The sequence below is a fragment of the Ahaetulla prasina genome, chromosome 3 (genome assembly GCF_028640845.1).
Source record: "Ahaetulla prasina isolate Xishuangbanna chromosome 3, ASM2864084v1, whole genome shotgun sequence".
NCBI classification, from domain to species: Eukaryota; Metazoa; Chordata; class Lepidosauria; order Squamata; family Colubridae; genus Ahaetulla; species Ahaetulla prasina.
The window spans coordinates 57780403-57796075 of record NC_080541.1 but is presented as its reverse complement, the minus strand read 5'-3'; the positions used below and the strand labels follow the sequence as shown (position 1 = coordinate 57796075).

At 40.1% G+C, this 15673-nt stretch overlaps 1 protein-coding gene across 10 annotated transcripts in view; it reads left to right on the top strand.

Moving 5' to 3' along the window:
* Window positions 1-15673, top strand: part of GREB1L (GREB1 like retinoic acid receptor coactivator) — a 188137-nt gene that overhangs the window by 97961 nt on the left and 74503 nt on the right. For 4 of the 10 annotated variants that reach the window (XM_058179150.1, XM_058179145.1, XM_058179149.1 and 1 more), the window contains exons 5-7: window positions 2610-2786; window positions 11754-11930; window positions 13327-13449. In XM_058179150.1, coding sequence (XP_058035133.1) covers window positions 2610-2786; window positions 11754-11930; window positions 13327-13449 — 477 coding nt within the window. Of the gene's footprint in view, window positions 1-2609; window positions 2787-11753; window positions 11931-13311; window positions 13450-15673 lie in introns of all 10 variants that reach the window. The other 6 variants (XM_058179143.1, XM_058179142.1, XM_058179140.1 and 3 more) reach the window with 3 other exon arrangements.

The following is a 15673-nucleotide window of genomic DNA, read 5'->3' as shown; positions in this document are numbered from 1 at the left end:
AGGCTTTCCAATCCCATAGCACTTCCTACATCCAGTTTTTGCTTAGAAAAGAAATGTTTGTTATACCTTAGCTCTATCTAATGCATCTAACAGCAATAATGTATGTGACACAGCTTAACAATGGTGGGATGAGACCTGAAAGAGGCTGGTGCTAGCTCAGTCAGAAATAGCTTACAGAATGTATGATTGTTAAAATTAGTAAGAAAATGTAAATAAGAATATACAAAAATGTACTTCAAAAAAATCTAGTGTCTTGGAAGTCACAAAGAAAATAAAATACTTGTCTTTCCAAAAGGAGTTAGCAAATATGGATGGATGGATTTTTTGTTTTACTTTCAGTAAACAATAGATTTTGGCACAGAGACTCATTCTTGAAATGAAAACATTAAGAGGTTTGAATTTCTCTCAGAGAATTTTTAAAAATGACCATAGTTCTTTCTCTTATATTCTATTTCTATAGTTAATTAAATTTATTTTGCTCTTTGTAACACCATTTGTCAGTTAATACCCCTTCTAGCTCTTTTCCAGCTAGAATACTGTTGGTTGTAATTAAGACCACCCTGTTCTTCCTTATCACTTGTGGTATTTACTTTCGTTATCTTCATCTCTATGTGCCTTTGGCCATAGCCATTCTCTCTTATATACCATAGCAGTAATTGCTACTGTTCATTGTTCATGTTAATTGTTATTGCTGAGTGTTTGATCTAAAAAGATGATTACATGCATAAGGAACATTTAGATCGTTTGGTCACTGGTAAACAATATGTCCCAAATAATGTTGGATGAGCACATTTTAGCAAACAAATAATAAGACATATATGTGTATAAAGCTATGTGACTTCTTAATTATATTTTATATAAACACAATAGACTCCTCAAAATGTTTTTCAATCAAATATAGCAAAAGTAGATGCTACATAGTTAAAGCTACAAAGTTCAAGATAGACATTGTGAGGAACTTGTAAACTGTATTATATGAACTATAAGACATTGAAACAGGTTGCCACATGACTGGAGGAGTTCAAATAGCTATTTTGCACTAGAACTTCCAAACCCTTCCCCAAATGAATCCAGACTGAACACTTGGCTATTCCCCCTTTGTGATGTCACTACATCACCAATTGTATTTCCTACAGTCCTAGGGTTTCTTCCCCACCCCCCTTTTGTATGTATGACCCACAGTGGAGGAAAATTGCTTGCCCCAACTTTAAATTGAGAAGCAAATGGCCCTTGCAGTTTCAACATTGAAGGAATGACCAAGAAGTGGTTTTGGAAAAAGTGGGTCTTCTGAACAATTCCTATTCACCAAAATATTGTAGTTGCAACAGGCACACTGTTTTCCATCTGTGCACAAAAGAGTGTCATGTATCTTTCTTTGTAGAACAAAATATTGTGCATGGTTGTAGACATCTATGAGCCTGTGACTCACATTCATTTCTCATCAATCTAATGTTCTCTATTAAAGCAGAGTTCCCATGAGATGCTATTGACTACCGCTAGGTATTTAGCAGCATCTTCCAGTTGCTAAGACAGTTTACCTGTATTGCATCCAGACATGGCAACCTAGTGAAAGTAATGTTGTTTAGGTTGATAATACACAGCTGTACATTTGATTCACAAAGAGAAAAGGAAGGCATCTTTTGTATTCAATTGTTTTTCAGGAGCAGGAAGAAAGAGGAGGCAAAATATTATTTTTCTATTTGCTATGACATTTTTGTGTATGAGAATAAACTCTGTCAAACATATTATATGAAAATTACTAACACAATACACTACTGCTAAGTTCTCTCCCTGTGAGGAGCACAATACAGTATATAAATTCCTAAATTTGTTTCATGAATCTACATTTGTTTTATATATATAACTAGCTGATAACCCGGCGTTGCCCAGGTATTTATAGACATTGAAGCGTTTGTCTGACAGTGAGCTATTGGGAGGGACGTTTCTTCCCCCTACTCCCATGCCCATCATTCCTGCCCTCTCCCTTCCTTCTCCCATGTGCTCCTCTTTCCTGCCCTTTCTACAATCCTGGCACTTTGCCCCAAATCCACCAGGGTGCACCATCTTCCTTTGACAGGAAGCCATTGGGAGGAGTCTTTCTTCCCCCTATTCCCATGCCCATCATCCCTGCCCTCTTCCTTCCCCCTCCCATGAACTCCTCTTTCCTAGGATCCTGGCACTTTGCCTCAAATCCACCAGGTACTTCCCCATTGGTCCACTGGAGGGTGAACATCATGGCTGGCTTTCCAGAGGAAGCTGCGAAGGAATTGACATCACAAACAATTGCCACTCTAGAACACTGCACTCGCTTTCCTTAACGGCCCAGGCATTCCAGAGTTATGCTGGAATACACAGACACAGACATAAACACATACCCCTAGGGGTGCTAGGGGTGTCTTACCCCCACAGTATTTGCTTCCAGATGGTAAGTCATCTGTGTACCAAGTTTGATTGAAATTGCTCGAGCCGTTCCAGAGTTATGCTGGAACAAATATACATACATACATTTTTTTTATAAGGGAAGGGATTAAAAATATGAAGCCCAGAATGACTAGTGTATTTGGAAGTTTTTCTAAATGGCTGTTTCATGATATATCATTTCTTTTCAGGTTTTTGTCAAGCTGGCAAAGATTTGCGATTAGTATCACTGCGTATGGAACAGATTGATATCCCACCAGGCTTCCTGTTGGTTGGAGCTAAGTCTCCAAATCTTCCTGAGCATATTCTAGTCTGTGCTGTTGATAAAAGATTTCTGCCAGATGACCATGGAAAAAATGCACTTTTAGGTAAATGAGAATTCATTCATTATTACTCACAATATGACAGATTTACTTACAGTGGACTGAATTTATGTTATATTGGATTGATTCACTTCAAAGCTTTCTCCCTGTACTATTCTAAGATAGTTTTTGAAAGCTTTTTCATTAGAGAAAAAATTGTTTGGAATCTCCCACTTTGTTAAGTGCAGTCTATTTATTTGTCAGTATTAGCAAACCTATTAAGAGCATCACTATAGAGACAGGGTTGAGATCCAGAGGATTTTTTTTTTTCTTCAAAGGGGAAGTTTATTAAGGAAGTTACATACGTTACTAGAATGACTGTCTTTGACCTTTCTTTTTCGTCAGTTCTCTCGGAGGTCCTCAATTTACAACCATTCATTTAGTGACAATTTGAAGTTACAGTGACACTTTAAAAAGTGATTTATGACCATTTTTCACACTTATGAGTGGATCCAATCTGTGTTGGTTACCTGGACCAGAGGTTTAGTCTTTCGAATTTTTGGACTTGTGCTGGAGCCCATCCTCAGGGAACTTTTCACTACCAGAATGTGTACTTTGGCTATTCTATGCATAGTATTTATGTGGTGCCTGGTTAGGTGTGGCTTCTTATTGGTTGATTGGGGTGTTGATTGCCAGCTATTAAGTCATTTGCTGTTGTTTCCTTGTGCTGTCAAGTACTCCCCTCCTAAGTACCAAATAAGCTCCTGGTAAACCAGCACTCCTGTTGACTGAGAAGGAGCCCATTTCACATATTTCAATCATTTCCCTGGCTATCTTTGTACCTGCTTGGCCAACAATCTTATTAGCAGTGAAATTGAATGCATGTCCTTGTTCGTTACAATGTGAGGCTATCAACGAGTTTATTTCTCCTCGTCTGACCACTAACTTGTGTTCTTGCAATCTGGTGGTTAGCTTCCTCCCCATTTGTCCTACATACTCACAGGAGCAATCCATGCAGGGGATCCAATAGATTACATTAGTAGTAATCTTCCACTTCCACATGAGTATTGCAACATCTCTGTGATCATCTGATTAAAATTTGGATGCTTGACAACTAGCATGTTTTTAAGACAGTTTGCAGTGTCCTAGGTCATGCAACCACCTTTTGAGAGCTTCTGTCAAGCAATGTCAATGTCAGATTCATTGCATGCAGGGATTTTTTTAAGCCAAAAAAATGGCAAATACACAATAAATATTATTGTGCCACTGCAGTGATTAACTTAACAATTGTGGCAAAGAAAGTTGTAAAATTGGATAAATCAATTAATGTCTTGCTTAGCAATGGAAATTTTGGGCTCAGTTGTGGTTGTAAATCGAGGACCACCTGTATACAATTGTAGCTTATATAATAGCTTTTTTTTAATTTTCATGGCGGGAGGTGCTGTTATCCATGCAATGAACTGGATCATAATTTAGTGTGATCGGTTTAGATGGCCTGGTTGAGCATTGTCTGACAGGGCTTGGCTGTAATTATTTTCTCCCTAATTTGGAGAATTAGGAATATTAGGAATATTCTTCATTTGGAATATGAAGAAAGTGATGTTGTGACTTTTTCTGTTAAACCACATATGAGTGCCATAATACGAGATGAATATTAGCTTGTACAAATTTTGTATAGCTTTGATTATTTTTTCCAGCCTCCAGATGATGTATTAGATTTCAGCTCTCATAATTTTCCAAAAGTGGCCTGTGCTGGTTAGAGTTTATGGGAGATGGAACTCTAATAGATAGATGGAAAGTATTAGGTTTTGGAAGCCTTTAGGAATTGGGAGGTATAGCTGCAACTGTTTTCACCACATTCTTTTTCAGCAACCTGGAAATAATGGTATTTCTACAGGATCAGATCAGAATTATAGCAGTAGTTTAAAGATTACTTTGTAAAAGCCTATTTGTGGCAGGAATGCAAGTATATAGGTTAGTCCAAGATCAAAGACAGATAACAGAACAAAGCAAGGACTTTGGAGATTGGCATTAACAATTCAGCTGAGACAAGGGCCAGCTGGATTATAGTGTTCAAGTTTGCTCACGTTCACATGGAAATTAATGATTCAAGGAAGAGTGAATTCCTCTCATTTGGAACAATCAGTTTCTAATCCTCTAAATCAGCCCTCTGTTCTAAATAAATTGTGTTATAATTCCCAGTTCAACCATGAATAAGCAGACAATCTGAGAACCTGTAAAAACCTAGGTTTTGCAAATACTTTCTGTGAAATATCTGAATTTCTATACTGTGTTACAGATAAACTTTTGATAAATATTCTGTTCAACTCTCATTTAATTGCTTTGTAATCCAATGTTCCAATCTCTTTGTTCCTGGTATTAATGAAAAAATTGTGACTTTTTAAAACCCTTTTTAATTTGTGCAATGGAAAATTTTTCCCAAATATGTGTAAAGGAAGGAGTCTTCTTCCTTTTCTTCTTTAGTAATGGGCCCATTTTTAGTTTGTGGCAGATGGTATTTCTCTCAGAAGACTGAACTATTGAGGAAGTTAAATTAATACACTTTGTGTCTTTGACTCAGCCTTGACTTTTGGTAACTGCATGGACACATTCCTCAGATTTTCTTGGCAACATTTGTGGAGTTTAGAAGCAGATTAACTCATTGCATTTTGACACAGAATTAACTTTGAAAATGTCAGAGAAATTTTCAAAATATAAATTGTTAAGTTCGGGAAGTAACGAGGCTGGAGACCAGGGTAGTGACAACAGCTCTTTAATATAGGGTGAACCCAGCAATAGGCTGGGGGAAAAACCTCTCCTTTTATACAGTTCTCTTGGAGGCTTCGTCCAATCAGCAACGTGCTGATTTCCCGCTCAAATATTTAAAGGTACAAACATAAATACATAACACTCCTCCCCTCCCAGAAAACACTAGTTCCTATTTACATATCTATTTACATGTTATTTTTCGACGTAGTCACGCAAATAACCTGGGCGTCTCCTAGTTCGTTCTGACCTGCGCGGTTCAGTTCTGGGTGGAGTTTTGAGCTGATCGGAGGGGCTTTTTTCTCCTCCCAGCTCTGTCTCTGGGCCAACGGGCTCTGGATTATTGGCCGACTCTTTTTCTTGGCCATCCGGCCTTGGATTACTTTTAAAACTTGCCCTGTTGTTCTCCTCGGGGACCTGATGGCGTCGCTGGAACTCTGGGACCTCAGCTAAGTCTTGCGCCTCCCCCGGGTCATTGTCAGCTGTGAATTCAAATTGGCATTGGTCATGATTTGTTTCGTTTGGTTCGATTTGGTCAGTTATGCGTTTCCTTAACTGATCTATGTGGCGCCGCCACACTCGGTTGTCGGGTAGCTCTACCACATACGATTTTGGGCCGGTTATCTTTATTATTTGTCCTGCGAACCAACTAGGGCCGTCCCCATAGTTTCGGGCCCACACCTGGTCACCTATGCTCAATTCCCTTGTTTTTTCTAGTTTCCCCTTATAACCCTCTGGCGTGTAATGGGGATTTAGTCTGTCAAGTGGGCACCGGAGTTTGCGTCCCATTAGTAATTCGGCTGGGCTTTTCCCGGTGGCCGTGCTTGGGGTTCTGTGCTGGACGGCTAGGAAAAAGTCTATTTTTGTTTGCCAGTCACCTGGCTTGAGCCTGGACAAAGCCTCCTTAGCGCCCGGACGGAACGCCTGCAAGGCCATTCGACGAGGGTGGAAAGGTGCAGAGAGGGCATGTCGGATGCCTTCCTCTGCCAGGTATTCTTCAAACTGGGCTGCCGTGAATTGGGGCTCATTGTCGGACACCAGAGTGTCCGCAACCCGTGAGTTGCGAATAGGTGGCGAGGGTTGCGATTACTGCTTCGGCCGTAGTGGATTTCATGATTATGATTTCCAACCATTTGGAAAATGCATCCACAACCACTAGGAATGTTTGGCCGTGGAAAGGGCCAGCAAAATCAATGTGAATTCTTGACCAGGGCCCTTGGGGCTTTTCCCATTCTCTGACTGGGGCCGTTGGGGGTAGAGGTCTGGACTCTTGGCAAGCTTGGCATTTCCCTACCCTCTCAGCAATCTCTGCGTCCATGAGTGGCCACCATACGTAGCTTCTAGCTAAACCCTTCATCCTTACGATCCCTGGGTGACCCTCGTGGAGGAGGTCCAACACCTTTCCCCTTAACTTTTCAGGAATTATTACACGATCACCCCATAACAGGCACCCCCCTTGAGCCGAGAGCTCATCTCGTTTTTTGACAAATTCTTTGAACCGTTCGCCCGGCGCAGCGGGCCACCCTCTCTGTACCCAACCGAGTACAGTCCTTATCACAATGTCCCGGTATGATGCCCGAGCCACTTCCTTTGATGTGACTGGGCCAGAGTCCAACGAGTCAATAAGTAGGACGGGCGTCCCCGGAGTGGGGTCTTCGGTCGCCCCGGGTAGTGGGCATCGGCTTAACGCGTCCGCATGCCCCACTTCTTTTCCTGGTCGATGCTGCAGCTTGTACGAGTAAGCGGCTAGAAATATAGTCCAACGGGTCAAGCGTGGCGAAAGTGCCACAGGCGTTGGGCGGTCGCCAGCCAGTATCCCTAGTAGCGGTCTGTGGTCAGTCACGATTTCAAAATTCCGCCCAAAGACATACTCGTGGAATTTTTTGACCCCTGATACAATGGCTAGTGCTTCTTTGTCTAATTGGCTGTAGTTCCTCTCTGGGGAGGACATCGTTCTAGAGTAGAACGCTATGGGGCTTCTGTGCCGTGTGGGAGTCTATGGCTGAGTACAGCCCCCACCCCATAAGGGGAGGCAGCGCAAACCAGTACTAGGGGTAATGAGTCGTGATATTGGATGAGCAGGCTATCACTTGAGAGCAGGTTCTTTACTGCATCAAAAGCCCTATTTTCTGACTTTCCCAAGACCAAACAGTATTTTTCCTAAGAGCCTATGCAGCGGTTCCAAGAACGGTTGCTTTGTTCTTTAAAAAGACCGCGTAAAATTAACCAATCCCAGGAATGCCTGCAGCTCTGCTTTGTTTTTGGGCGCTGGAGCCTTCCTAATTGCCTTAACCTTGCTCTCAGTAGGGTGAATTCCTTTCTTGTCTATCCGTAGCCCAAGAAATCGACGGATTCGACCCCTATCTGACATTTGTTTGTCTTGACTTTTAATCCGCTGTCCGGAAAATGCTCAAGACCTTTCTTAACCGCTCCCCAGTTCCTCCATGTTTTCCCTGAAATTAGGACATCATCAAGTAGGGAACTACCCTGGGAGCCCTGCAGTAGTCGTTCCATCAGGTTTTGGAACAGCCCTGGTGCCACACTGACCCCAAATTGCAATCGGTGCACTTGAAGGCCCCCTGTGCGTCACAATCGCTTGGGCTTCGCCAGCGGGCGTCTACTGGCAGTTGTTGGTAGGCTTGGGCCAAGTCTAACTTTGCAAAGACTTGCCTTGCCCCAAAGAGTGCAATAAGTGTTGCACCACGGAACCGGTAAGCGCTTTTCTGTAAGGCTTTGTTAAGCGTCGCCTTGTAGTCAGCGCAAATTCTAATTGACCCGTCCGGTTTGATGGGGTGACGATTGGCGTCTCCCACTTTGCGTGATCGACTGGCACCAAAATCCCTGATTAATGAGCTTATCCAGCTCCTTATCAATTTTGGTTTTAGGGCAAAGGACTCTCCTCGCCTTAAGCCTAATGGGGGCTACCTGGGGTCTAAGTTGAAGGAAATAGGGGTCCCTTGTACTTGCCCAGGCAGTCCTTGAAGACATCTTGAACTCGTTAAAGAGAATGTCTTTCAGGTTACAGTCACTTCTGTAGATGCCAGTCACTCCCATGCCCAGGGCACGAAACCAGTCTAGTCCCAACAGACTGGGCAGAGTTCCTTCGACGATCGTGATGGGCAGGGTCTTCTTGTGAGGGCCGTACTCGACTCGGACGGAGGTGGTCCCTCGAACAGGGATGCGATTCCCCTGGTAGTCGTGAACTCGTAGTCGTTGTGCTTGCAGGTGGCGCTTCGCGACGGACGGCAGCGACTTCGCCAAAGTGTCCCAGGACATGATGGTGATCGCTGATCCCGTGTCTACTTCAAGCCTGCACCGTACTCCCTCTATCTTGGGCTTTGTGAAAATCTTCTTTCCACTTTGGTTGAGGCGCGCCTATAATGACAGTCGTTTGGTTAGACTTCGCCTTTCTTGTTTGAACCAATCGCGGGCCGCCTTTCCGGTTCCGCTTTGATTGGCCGATTTGAATTTTCGGCGGAAGGTTGGGCCGCTCTGCAGACCTGAGCTAAGTGTCCTTTCTTCCCACACCGCCGGCATGTTGCGTCTTTAAACCTGCAGCGTTGGCGCTGATGCTGCCCTCCGCAGCTTCCGCACTCGTCACGGTCCTCAATGTCGCGTTTCTCGGTCCGGCAGACCCTTCCTCATCCTCGCCTCACCTTCGGATTCGGACTGAATATCCTCCTGGTGTACTGGCGTTGGCTTTGCGCCGCCTTGGATTGAAGAGGCTTTGCAGGGTCTCTGCTGCTTTAGTAGACATTTCGTGTGCTCTGGCTTCGCCCAGAGCGGTGGCTAGTGTCAGGTTGCTCTTGGCTAGCAGCCGTCGCCGTAGCGGATGTCCTTGACCCTCGGATGAGTTGCTCGAGTAGCACCTCGCCTAGGTCTCGGTATCCGCAGTCCTTGGGCGCTCTTCTTAAAGCGCCATGTAGTCACCGATGGACTCGCCTCCATCTGTCTACGTTCTCCGAATTCAAACCGCTGCACGTATTTGGACGGCGTTGGCGCGAAATGGTTCTTCAGCAAAGTCTGCAGAGTCGGCCACGATACCGATTGTATCGGCGTTGGCTCTGCCAGGGCTTCCGCAATCTCGATTACCTCCGGCCCGCAATGGCTTAAGAAGTAAGCCCGTTTGCGGTTATCAGGGATCCCCTGTAGTTCGTTGGCTTCTAGAAAGCTTTCGAAACGGGTCATATACGTTCCCCATTTCTCCTTGCCCGGGTTGTACGGTGCGGGTGGCGTGTTTGCCATTTCCGTGTTTCTGCCCTGAGTTTGCTGGGTTCGGAACTATCGTGCTTCAGCTCGGTTCTGGTTCTCCTTAGCCTCGAAATCCCATCCTCGTCGCCAATGTTAAGTTCGGGAAGTAACGAGGCTGGAGACCAGGGTAGTGACAACAGCTCTTTAATATAGGGTGAACCCAGCAATAGGCTGGGGGAAAAACCTCTCCTTTTATACAGTTCTCTTGGAGGCTTCGTCCAATCAGCAACGTGCTGATTTCCCGCTCAAATATTTAAAGGTACAAACATAAATACATAACATAAATGTGTATTCTTTTTTTTTTTTTGATTCAAAAGTTTCTGTTTCTAAATTTATGGACTGTAATTTATTCGTCTTTTAAGTTCCAAATCAAGTTTTTAAATCTAGTGGTGTGACAATATGAGGCTATAAGCAATATTATATTGATAGGCTTCTGCTGATTGCCTCCTTCCATTTCCAAACATTCGGAAAAGATTTGATTCTGGAAAGAGGAAGCTACTGGTAGGTGAAAATATGTCCGTTGACAGGTGTTCCATTTTTTTGTTACTATTGGATGCAACCGATATTTTAAAAGAAAAACAAAAAAGGACAATAGCATTATTTTCCTTTGCCACTGTGACAGCTAAAGCAACTAACAAAGGTGTTACAGTTGAAAATGTATTTACCCTGTAAATATCTTTATGCTGAACAAATGGCCTAACCTTGGATTATAATAATTAAGAAAATATATTGACGGCTGTACAAAGTCCTTTCTGAAATCAGTAGAAAGTCTACAGTAGATCAATCACAATATTTATATCCCTAACTATGTGGGAGAATTCAATTCAAGATGTAATTAGGCCACCTTGCCAAACTGGTTTGACCTGCTGACCTTTCTTTTGTGTTTTGAAGAAATTACATTATTGTTCAGGATAATGAGCTTTCAGTTTTTATTGAAATTTACATATTTATGCGTTACTATATTGCAAAAAATCTCTGCAGTAACAATATGGATTATTTCTTACATGAGGAATTTCTACAGAACTGAAAGTATATGTGTTTTGCATTCTCATCTCCTGTAGCTCTAAATCATTTTATCCATATCAAAAGAAAAAGACTGAAAATTCAAGCAAAAAAGTAGTATTATTAAAAAAATTAAAGAGATATTTCTTTATGTAAAAAATACAGCTTTGGAATTAATGCACTTAGTAGAGAAAGATGTCTTCGTAAAAAGGTCTTAAATGTCTTAATTGCTTTTCCTAACAACTATCATTTCTGTGACAGTATCCACAATTTGGTCTTCTTTGGTATTTTGGAACAGGAACGGGAATGTTATTTAGATTTCCTATTTACCTCTGGTAAAATCTATTGGAGCTTCCATTCAGCACTGAATAGTTTATGTCCCAAAATAAGTGAGGCTATTCAAAATTAGAGATACAAAGTTAGAGATGTTACTTGCCTTTGTATGGTATCTAATGTGGAGAGAGAGAAAAGACATTTGCATCCTGATGTTCCTTTTCTCCAAAGTTTTTCTTCAAATCTTTCTCAATGACTTTTGTAGTTATGGAACAAGGCAAGATGGAATAATCTAAGATTGTTCAGCTTAAATGGAACAATTGATGATGGCCTGGGAAAGGTTGAAGCCTAACATTTAGACACCTAACAATTTGAATATAATCCATAAATTCAAGCATAGACATCCACAGGGGGAGGGTGATGTGTAACAAAACACTACAAAGTAAATTCTGCCATTAATATTATGCAAAGTTGTAACAAGAACAAAAGGGTGGGACTTCCGTCATGATAGCATGCTACACATTTTGCAGAACAGATGCCTAGTGGTACAACAAGGGAAATTTGATGATACTTGAAAAATATAGATTTCATTATTCTTCCTTGTTCTTTAAACTATCAGTGTGCAGAGGGAAATACATTAATAAGCCAAGTGGATTCCAAGAAGAGAACTTGGATAGAAACAAAATTATCAAATATCCAAGAAAAACTGTAGCACTATCATGTATTTCTACAACCCTGCAGGTTTTTCTGGAAATTGTATAGGCTGTGGAGAAAGAGGATTTCGATATTTCACTGAATTTTCAAACCACATTAATTTGAAACTCACCACTCAGCCAAAGAAGCAGAAGCACTTAAAGTACCACCTAATAAGAAATGCTCAAGGTGTGCTGTCAAAGGGACCTCTTATATGTTGGAAAGGTAAGAAATATCTTCTTGGATGTACTTGAGTGTGTGGGGGAACATTAAGAGAATTGAATTTTAGAATAGCTAAATAATACATTGTTTTGGTATGCTTCTTCTTAAAAGAGGGAATTTCCAGATGATATCATATAGTAAACCTAGTTTTTTAGTTTGTAAGACTTTATATATGGTTTTAAGTGTTTCTTATCAGCCACAGAAGGACCTTTTTCCATATTAAAGGACAGCCTTCTTCAATCTTGGGTTATCCAACTATTTTTAAAGGATATAGAATTCATCTTTAAAGCATGTTAATTTTCTCTTGCAAAGTAGTTTACTTCATTTCTTCTTAATCTTACCCTTCTAATAAGAAACAGAACAATTTTTGCCTTAAAGCAGCCCATAAAGTAATGAAGTTGAAAGGTAAAAGTTATGCTTATGTCAGGGAAAAAACAAAATATATTCGAATGCTTCTGATTGCTAAGCCTAAAAGAATCATGTATACTAGGGGCGATTTTTTTCCCTAATTGGTAGAAGATTGCCTAATTGTCCCCCTGCAATTCTGCCCCCCCCCCAAATTCAGCTGTTTCTATTGTGTAGAGGCTAACTCCCAAAATATAGCTTAATTTTGGAAGTTAACCTCTATACGATAAAAAAAATGTTGTGGGACAGGTTGCCTACCTCTGGCCTAATGCAGTCTGTAACAGATCAGTTCATGGTAAATCAACACTAATATAACCACTGTATGCATGTTTACTTGGAAATAAATTGCCTTAGTGATAGTCTCTTCTAAATAGGTAACTAAAAATACAGCATAAAAATGTGTAAAGATAGTGTAGATAAAGAAGTTATCCTAAGCTAATTGAAAGGTCATGTTCATCAGACACAACATAGGGTAAAACACGAAATTCCAAGAATTCTATGTAGCAGTTGATGATGAACATATGTGGATATTTATTCCAGAAGTTGCCAAAAATTGTGTTTAACAATAACTAAGGTTTGTCTAGCGCAATGTCCTAGAAGTGTTTCAGTAGTCACTATGAGGAATATATTGATGTTGCAGTTCTTTGTCCTGATCTTTTCTCCCATGCACAAGAAATGAGGAGAATGGTAATATCATATTTGACATATTTGATTTTAAAATCTCTCTGTATGAAGGTGTGCTTTCTTTGAAATTATTCTTGTATTTCCCATAACAAAGTTACGGTCATGGCTGCTGCATGAATTTTCTAAAGGTTTCTAAATTAGAAATAATTTTTAACAAATTTCAAGAACTTTGCTTTTTAATTAACTCTTTTGATTGCACAATAACTGCATTTTGTTTGTTTTGTTTTTTTGCATACAATATATGTCCTGCTGCATTGTCTCACTGTCAACCTGGCTGCTTAAATATGTACTATAGCTGCTTTACTTGCAGAATGTAGAAGCAGGCACTCTTCTGTTGCTAGCCATTCTGCTAAACCTAGTTCTTCAGCATCTCCATCTGTGACTCCTGAGAGTGGAACAGCCAATGGATACAAGCCAGGGTTCACCCAGACAGGTAGGAGCTGAGAGTCCATTGGATCCTAGAGCTGACATTTGTGAAGTAGTGATTATGATGCCATTGCAGTTCCTCCGTAGCTGTGAAGCCCCCAATCATAAAATATCTGGTTGTGATAATCTAGGTGGGAGTGCTATGTCTGAAATTATTATATAATAAAAGCTTTTATGTTATAACTTATTTTGGGGTCTGTGTCAAGAAAGAACATAGTAGTTGCCAACCATCAAAGGATATATTATCTTAGTATGATGAAGCTTCATTATATATTTGGTTCAGTAAGGCTTGCAAAGACTTCCTACTGAAGTATAGTAAAAACTCTTTTCCCTCAGGATTTTCTGACAAGTTATCTCTTCCTATTGTTTATAGGTTAGTGGGAGGTTTGAGTGGAGGTTCATGATTCATTAATATAAGCTCCTTGTATATTTTGGAGTCCTATTTGGAGATCTTAAATATATAGAGCAGATGTCTCTCTCTTTGGGCCTTTGCCCTACAGCATGGATGTAGGACTGAAATAAAATTTTGCAAGGATAGAATTCCTCAAGTATTAAAGCTGAAGAACAGCAACTTTATATGGAGGATAATTCTGTATTTAGTGTGATCTGTCCTCAGACATTGGGAAGATCCCCCCCCCCCGTTTAAGTGCTCCACTATTTTCATGAATTCAAGACTAGAATCTGAATACACAACTATTTTTTATTCGTTGGTACTTGATGAATATATATGTTAATTGGAATTGGAATTAAAATTTGAAAGGGTGTTACAACCAACTAAATTAATCTTTAACTGTGATTTAGAGAATGAAAATATTTCCAGGGGAGGTTTTAAAGTATTGTCTTCCAGTCTCATTCTCAGAATTTTCAGTGGTTCTTTGAAATCTCTGATGTATTTCTTCAAATTCTTTCATCATTTTCTTATCACAGAGGGGAAAACAACTACAAGGAAATTTGTTTCCCTTGGTGGATTGACGAGTTATATCTGACCACCATGCTATTATATATGCAATATACCATTTCTCTCGGTCTTCTCCATTTCTCCAGGGAGAAATAATTTCTGGCTATCTTAATTATGCTTAAGTGTTTACTCGGTATTAGTATTAATAAGGATTAAAAACAGATTTGCCCTGGATCACAATTATAAATTTAATGGAATAACTATATTTAAACACAATTAAATATGCAAGTATATAGATGAGTAGTTATCATTTTAACACTACTGTGTTTGTATACCAATATAAAGTGGCCACACTGATTTTTGAATTTTAAGTCTTTGTTCTTTAAGGCCACTGTGGCAATATCCATACCTACTGACAGATTTTTGCAGTAGAAATACATCCTCATTATTAAAGTAGATTAATATTAATTACCAATACTTTATCCATTCTTTAGTAATGTTAAGAAATAGAAAATACCGTATCACAAGTGCTTAGCACTGTCTACTAGTTTATCTGAGGTTGTGTTTTGAAAGTATAGGAATCATATATTATGTGTTATTGAACTTCTTAACTAGCTTTATAATATTTCAGCACAAATGGAGAGAATGTTTAGAAAGCTATTTTGTGAAAACTTTGATTTCCATAATAATGAAATGAATAATGTGTAAACAAAGTAGTTTGGCTATTTCTGTCAGGTTGGTAATCTATCTTTGATACTCCCCTTTTCCTTATCAGTTGATCATGGTTTTATTTACTTGGTACCTTCTGTATATATGTTTTTTGGTCAGGGCACAGTTGCTAAATCCTTTTTACCCCCTGCTAGAAGTGTAATCTTTCACTGAAAAAACAGTCACATTATCCTTGTCAATTCATTTAAATTTCACCAGCAAGGTTGTGTGGGTGAAAAGAGGTGCTTTTTGTTTCAAAAAGTGTTATGGAAGTAACTCTGGGCAAAGATTTTTTTAAAATATGTCCTTGATTATTGATCCACATACTCATAGACACAAATCGATGAAGCTACAAGTTAAGTAAACAGCACTAAAAGTTCTGAATAGCATTATAAGAACCATAAATAAATAATAGAACAGTGTTTGGAATAGCCTTTCTCAGTGTGATGCCCAGATTGTCCCCCAGGTGATGATATCATCCAAACATACCAGAAAATCAAGAGGTTAAAGAAGGCTAGCTGACAAAAATAGTACTAGGTAGTGCAGACTCCTTCACAAACTCTGGTTGCTGAGTTCACTGACCACAGGAACAGTATTTATAAATGAATTGGTTATTATGGCATAA